General features: G+C 41.1%; 1 protein-coding gene across 1 annotated transcript in view; it reads left to right on the top strand.

The window, feature by feature from the left end:
• The first annotated feature begins 669 nt into the window (after window positions 1-669).
• TMC5 (transmembrane channel like 5) overlaps window positions 670-7704 on the top strand; it is a 29952-nt gene continuing 22917 nt past the window's right edge. Inside the window, 7 exon segments of the mRNA XM_032230457.1 lie at window positions 670-761; window positions 2044-2148; window positions 3386-3485; window positions 4415-4505; window positions 4611-4863; window positions 6512-6547; window positions 6550-6661. Coding sequence (XP_032086348.1) covers window positions 3406-3485; window positions 4415-4505; window positions 4611-4863; window positions 6512-6547; window positions 6550-6661 — 572 coding nt within the window. The 5' untranslated portion in view covers window positions 670-761; window positions 2044-2148; window positions 3386-3405.

The raw sequence follows: 7704 nt of genomic DNA, 5'->3' as shown, positions 1-7704 counted from the left end.
AGTCCTCATGCCAAAATGCCTGAGAACATGCAATTTTTAAAATTTCTTTAATGTTGGGCGCAATTATTTGATTTGCTGCTAAGTATGCTTGAGGGACGCGGTGGCTCAGTGGTTAAGATGCTGAGCTTGTCATTCAGAAAGGTCAGCAGTTCGGCGGTTCGAATCCCTAGAGCCACGTAACAGAGTGAGCTCCCGTTACTTGTCCCAGCTTCTGCCAACCTCGCGATTCAAAAGCCCGTAAAAATGCAAGTAGAAAAATAGGAACCACCTTTGGTGGGAAGGGAACAGCGTTCCATGCGCCTTCGGCGTTTAGTCATGCTGACGTGACCACGGAGACGTCTTCGGACAGCGCTGGCTCTTTGGCTTAGAAACGGAGATGAGCACCGCCCCCTAGAGTCAGGAACGACTAGCACATATGTGCAAGGGGAACCTTTTTACCTTGACCTTTACCAGCTGTGTCATTTTTTGGGTATTGAACTTGCAGCCATTGTGGCTTGCAAACTATAGCTTATGATTTAGCCTAGCCCATTGTAGCTTAGTCAGTCAATCACGGAATAAGAAACGCAGGTCAAGAAGATATATGCTTCCAGTTTATATGCGATACAAGAGGAGTAAATAGTTCATTCCATATTTGTCTTTTTTGCCTTCATCAGTTAATCCTTCCTTTGAATATGAACCAGAATCTGAAGGGATATTACCTACCACCACCCATGCTTTCAATATTCAGGATGCAGACAGTTATTCAGATGCATCAGAGAAAGGTAAGATTTAAGGCAATTCATGTACCGGCTGTCATGTAGTTTAGTTTAGTTATAGTTTATTGGATTTGTAGGCCGCCCACTCCCGGAGGACTCCGGGCGGCTTACAATAAAAAGCTGGGGGGGGGGGATAAATAAGACAAAACAACAATTTAAAATACAACAACATACACAATTAAAATGGGGCTGGATACTTCAACAGCCCTAGGCCTGCCGGAGCAGCCAGGACTTAGTAGCTTTACGGAAGGCTGGGAGGGTAGTAAGGGTCCGGATCTCAACGGGGAGGTCGTTCCAGAGGGCCGGAGCTGCAACAGAGAAGGCCCTCTAGAACGACATGTACAGAACTGACTCGGCAATTCTAGGCCAGAAAGGCATGCATTTCTGCTTTCTTTTTTTTCAGTTTAGTTTACTGTTGTCATTGCACCTCGTACAACGAAATTCAATGCCATCTTCAGTGTATATTATAACTATAAAAATAAAACACAAACACACCTCCTTCCCATTCTATACAATGGAATTGAAAACCCCTGATATTGCATTAATAGTGCACTGTACAGTAGACTTCAATATAGTTACTGGTAGACAAGAATAGAAGCCCTTATTCAGCCTATTTGCCCTTGTTTTATTGTCCTGTACCGTCTGCCAGATGGTAATAGTTCAAAAAAAAAGGGAGCCCAGGATGAGATGGATCCTTAAGAACGTTTTGAACTTTCTCGTTTGGTTACAAGTGTTTTTGCATCCATATTCTCAATTACATACACAATCACAGATTTTCCATCTAACGTAACTAAATACCTCACTTTCATTGTACAACATATATTCAATTACGATTAATATTTCTTTCTTTTCAATAAACCTAATCCCCTTACATTCTTGATTGTCTGTTTAATAACGATATACCTTTATATAATCACTTATCCCATTCTGAATATTTTTACACTATAAAATTAACCAAACGACATGCTGTATGTAATGGATGAGAATTTTTTTATGTTGTTTTTTTATGTTTAAAAATAAAAAAAAATTGCAAAAAAAAAAGAACGTTTTGAACCTTTTCAACGCAGCGGGAACTATAAAGCTCTTCCAAAGAGGGGAGTGGGCAACCAGCGAATGCTGGCTGGGGAATTCTGGGAGTTGAAGTCCAGACATCTTCAAGTTGCCAAAGTTGAGAAACACTGCTCTATGGTGCAGCGGTAGAAGGTCACCAGCAGTTTTTTATGCATGTATTATTGTGCAGTTAATTGCAAATTCATTGAAACTTGCTATGGTGAATTCTTTTCTATAGTAAATATTATCCAGAGGCGTGGCAGGCGACACAATTATGAAACTTTTGCAAGGACCAGCTCGCTTCGTTTAGACCCAGAATATATAGAAGCAAAGAGGAAAGAAGGTGAGTTATTTATTTATTTGTTTTAATTCTGCTCTCTTCGGTATTCATCACAAATTTTAAAATCTCATCAGGAACCCCGATTATTGTTGTTATAATCATTGACTATAGGGATACAAAAGATTCTTATTGTTGTAGGCTACCGGTTGTTGCCACTTTCCAAGTTGTTGGGTCAACACTCCCAAAGCTATGTTCTTTTTTGTACCCACATACAAATTAAATGGCTTATTTGAATTTGGTAAAGCTAAAACTGGAGCCCTTGTCAAAGCCATCTACAAATCTACATATCTACCAATGCCTGCTTTTGTTCCTGTGCAATGCCACAGCCAATAGCTCAGTCTTCTCATGCATATGCGGGCATCCTTTCCCTTTTTCTCTGCCCTGTCCCTATTAATGAACACTTTCCTAGCTACTTCCAACAATTCTGCAGTATTTTCCCCTAAAGCGCCCTCTAGTTTCTGCAATGTTTTCCGTATTTATTGACTGTGCAATAAATCTGTCATTCAACATCCTCACATCCTCTGGAGCCAGGGGTGGGTTTCTCGCCCCGTTCCAACCGGTTCGGTTGGAACGGGGTCGGCGGCGTCCTCATGCACGCGCGCGGTGCACACGTGCGTACTAGCGTCTGTGCGATGCTCCAGCTGCTCCTGGACGATCGTGCAGGCGCTGTATGCGTCCTGCGCATGCGTGGAAGCGCAGAACTTGTCAAAACCGGGTAAGGACCGGGCGGCGGGCGGCGCACCCTTCGCCGTTCCCAAAAGTTACTTACTTCCGGGTTCGGCGACCAACCGGTTCGCAGGGACCGCCACGAACCGGTTGAAACCCACCCCTGTCTGGAGCCCTCAGGTCAACCTGCGTGTACAATTCATAAGCTTCAATCCACCATTGGTCAGTATGATTAAAGTAAGCAGCAAAACCTTTCAACATACATATTTACAGTCAAGCCAGCAGATAGAGGTGCAGACTTCCTTCTAACCCGTGTCAACCCATGTTTTAAAAGCAGACTTTGCAATTTCTATATATGAACAGTTAAAGCTTAATATCATGAAACCTTAGTTTGGTTCAGGCTTGAGGCCTACCTTGGTTCAGCCTGCCACCTCATTATTTGCTTTGGTGAGGTTGCATTGCCTCTTACCTACGGGATTGGCTCACTCAAAGCAACTTACCTGAAATCAGGGAATAATGACAGTTTTATGGGATGCATGCTCTCCTGACTTTATTGCCATCTTTATTTTTGCAGAAGAAAAATTAATCAGCGATATGTCAAGCATGTCCACGCATCAAAGAATCAAAGCAATCCAGAAGATTCCCAAATCCATGAAAGAAAAACGTGAGATTAGGTAGCAGGCACATATTTGTATCCTGAGGGTACTTAAGTTAATGTACAAGGATTAAAAATGCACCCTTTCAAATGTAAATGTTTCACCTCCTTCTTTTTCTCTTCTTCTCTGCATCTAGGAAAAATGTATATAAACATCTGTGTACTTGCATTCAGACGTTATACATATCTAGCAAGTATTTGCATATAGACATTTCTATTAGACATAGAAAAAGATCGTTTAATTGAAATGCTGGAAAATCTTTTTTATACTGTTTTTGGCTCTCACTTTAATTTTCTCTCTGGATTTATGTAGAACTGTTTTGTCTTTGTTTCGTCAACTGCTCTATAGGTGGTTATAGGTACAAAATACCTAAATATTCTGTAGTTAGATGACAAAGAGTTTTAAATGTTTAAGCAAGCACGTTGTGCGCATGGTTTCATTTTGCTAATGGAAGTCAGTCTTACTTGAAAGGAGGAAAATTAGTGGTGGGATTCAAACAATTTAACTCACTTCGATGGGCGCTTCGCCTTAGCTGTTTCAATGTAATAAGGGTTAACCGGAGAGGCAGTTTCTGTAAGCAGGGCAATAAAGATGAGGCTAGAAACAACACCAGAATGTTTCCTCCCTGCCTTCCTTACAGGATTAGCCCTGTAGAGTGGGAAAAAACAAAAGATTTCTTCCAAATCCCAGTTCTCCGAACTGCTTAGAAAGTTAACAACCGGTTCTCCTGGATAGGTGTGAACCGGCTGAATCTCACCACTGAGGAGAATGAAATAGGGAAAAAGCTGCTTCAAAACAACTCCTGGAGTTTTATACTTTTTAGTTATGCCACTGTACTAGTTTACCCATGCTAATTTAGAATTAGCTGAAACAGATAGAATGAGTTTTAAAAGAGCTTGCTTCCATCCATCTGCCTTATGTTATTGTTGCTGTTTGATATCTGACAGGAACCGTGTTCTAACAGAAAGAAAAAAGAAGACGTACAACCAGGGGGCTCAACTTAACTGTTGCGCCCAATGCTTCTACAGCACAGCTTTGGTAAGGCGGGATGTTGTGGAAGAAGGACCACTTGTTGAGAGGAGGAAGACGAATGTATTTAGCCAAGTCTCCTGTTTGGTTGTGATTTTGGCTTTCTTCTCCCAGTTCTTCCGGCAGCTAAAGAACGGTTTGGTCGACTGCCTTCAGCTCTTCCAGTTTTGGCAGAAGGCACTCAAAGACATTGGCAGCCAATTCGGGACCAGCATCCATTCCTACTTTGTGTTCCTGACGTGGCTCCTCATGTTCAACGTTTTCTCCTTCCTGGTCAACTTCAGTTTTCTCGCAATTCCTCAACTCATTGGGGCCCAACCGAATCACCTTTCCTTCACCAGTCTGGAATTTTTGACCGGAGCTGTACGTAGGTTTATAAAATGAAAACAAAAATGAAGACAGAGCTGTTCTTTCTTTCCACTGTACCAGCCAGATGAATTTAATTGTGGTTTGTTGATTCAGCGAAGGGTGGCTGGGTTCACTTCACCTGCTAAGCCATCAATCGTGGCTTTTTACAGACTTCAGTGCTTAGCAATAAAGGAAAACATTTGTAGCTCAGGGTTGACTTGATGCTCTATGAGCTTGGTTGTTTTCTTGTAGATCAGGAGTGTCAAACTTGATTTCATTGAGGGCTGCATCAGAGTTGTGTTTGTCCTCAGGAGGCTGGGGTGGGCGTGGCTGGGGTGGGCGTGCCCAGCTCAACTTCACTCATGTCGGGGGCGCCTGTAGTGGCCAGAGTGATCTGCTAGCAAAAACGGGGCTTTCGAGCTCCGTTTTTGGTTGCGACGGCCTCCTGCAACCCTCTGCCAGCTAAAACAGAGCTGCACGCAGCCCTCCCGCGCTCCTGTTTCGCTGGCAGAGGCACCACGGGCTGATCCTTCTCTGTTTTTGGGGTGGCCCTGTGGGCCAGATCTAAGCACCCCATGGGGCAGATCCAGCCTGCGGGCCTTGAGTTTGACACCCCTGTTGTAGACGTTTCATTGCCCATACTAGGTAACATCATCAGTGCTAGTCATCACTAGCAGTGACATTACCTTGTTTGGGTAATGGAACGGCTTAAAAAAACAAACATTTCTCCGAGAGCAGCAAGGAGCCCTCCTCATTTCAGTGTTTGGATTCATACAACATGCTAAACCCAGCAAGCAAACCTCTGCATGTTTTAGTAAGGTATGTGACTCTTAATTGCCTGTTAAAACAGTTAAAATAAATACCTGTTTAAAGGGAAGCATCCTAAAAAGAGCTTGCTTTTACCTCAAGGCAAAATGGGCATCAAATAAACCAAATAAGTAAGTAAGTAAGTAAGTAAGTAAAGTAAGTAAAGTAAGTAAGTAAGTAAAGTAAGTAAAGTAAGTAAAGTAAGTAAGCAAAGTAAATAAGTAAAGTAAGTAAGTAAAGTGAGTAAGTAAAGTAAGTAAAGTGAGTAAGTAAGTAAAGTAAGTAAGTAAAGTGAGTAAGTAAATAAAGTAAGTAAGTAAGTAAAGTGAGTAAGTAAGTAAAGTAAGTAAGTAAAGTAAGTAAGTAAAGTAAGTAAGTAAGTAGTGAAAGTAAAGTAAGTAAAGTGACTAAGTAAAGTGAGTAAGTAAGTAAAGTGAGTAAGTAAAGTAAGTAAAGTGAGTAAGTAAGTAAAGTAAGTAAGTAAAGTGAGTAAGTAAGTAAAGTGAGTAAGTAAGTAAAGTGAGTAAGTAAGTAAAGTAAGTAAAGTAAGTAAAGTAAGTAAGTAAGTAAAGTAAGTAAAGTGAGTAAGTAAAGTGAGTAAGTAAGTAAAGTAAGTAAGTAAAGTGAGTAAGTAAATAAAGTAAGTAAGTAAGTAAAGTAAGTAAGTAAAGTAAGTAAGTAAGTAAAGTGAGTAAGTAAGTAAGTAAGGTAAGTAAGTTACAAAATAAACCCAGTGTGAAACAGCCCATAAACCTTCTCTGCCTCTATGGAGAGGGAAGAGTATTAAACAACTGATACTAACAATAAAAATATTTTGCTGACCTCTTGAATTCTGATACTACTTTCTCTTATTGTCCCAGGGTTATTTTACAACACAGTACTCTACAGCGGCTTCTATACAACAGTACAATAGCAAAAATTGAGAATGCCTCACCGTATTACATGCAACTGGCTTACATTTTCACAATTGGGATTTATTTTATCATCTGCTTTCTGAGCTTGATCTACAGGTACGTTGGTTAAGGTGTTGGGACTACAATAGGGGTGGGGGGAGTGGTCTTTAATAGTCTCTACTAGATCACCCATGACCCAATTGGGTCATCCTTTCAGAGAGATTCCTTTACCAAACTTCTCAGTCCTCTCCACAATGACACAGCTTCTAACCTACAACCTTCATTGGAATAGGTGGGGATAACGTTCAGAGATGGATCAGCCTTGGAAACATTACCATTTTGAAATAAATAGCAAGTCAAATCAGCCTAGGAAATGTTGTACTATGATAGAAACTCTTTATGATAATGTTGATGGCCTAAAACGTTTTATCAAATTTTGCCGAATTCAATTCCATAGGAATCTTGGATTTTGGACGCATTCTGTAAAGTAGCCATTTGAGGTATCTAGTTCAAAAAGGATTAACCTATGATGCGGGGCTCAGTGGCTAAGAAAACAGTTCAGTGGTTCAAATCCCTAGCGCCGCGTAACGGAGTGAGCCACTGTTACTTGTCCCACCTTCTGCCAACCTAGCAGTTTGAAAGCACGTAAAAAAATGCAAGTAGAAAAAATAGGAACCACCTTTGGTGGGAAGGGAACAGCGTTCTGTGCACTTTCGGCATTTAGTCATGCCGGCCACATGACCACGGAGACATCTTCGAACAGCGCTGGTTCTTCGGCTTTGAAGCAGAGATGAGCACCGCCCCTAAAGTCAAGAACGACTAGCACATATGTGCAAGGGGAGCTTTATGATGCAGTATTTCATTCATTTAAAGGTTACAGACCCAAGAGTTTTAATACTTTAGTATCTTCGAATAATCTCTTTCTACTATTTTAAATAAACTCTCCTGAAATGGTTGCTGCTTTTTAAAAAAAAGAATGAAAAGCAAAAGGAACAGCCAGGGCAAATGAACTTCAATCACTGCGAAGCAATTGACTTATTTAAATAAATGTTCCTTTAATTCTCTTCCTGGTTTCATTTATTATGTTGCTTGTAATTGGACCTGGCCACACAGCCCCTCCCTAGCAGTTGCCTTGTAGAGAGAAAATGGGCCACAAGAAT

The sequence above is a fragment of the Thamnophis elegans genome, chromosome 14 (assembly GCF_009769535.1).
Source record: "Thamnophis elegans isolate rThaEle1 chromosome 14, rThaEle1.pri, whole genome shotgun sequence".
Taxonomy (NCBI): domain Eukaryota; kingdom Metazoa; phylum Chordata; class Lepidosauria; order Squamata; family Colubridae; genus Thamnophis; species Thamnophis elegans.
This window is presented reverse-complemented; position numbering and strand designations above follow the sequence as displayed.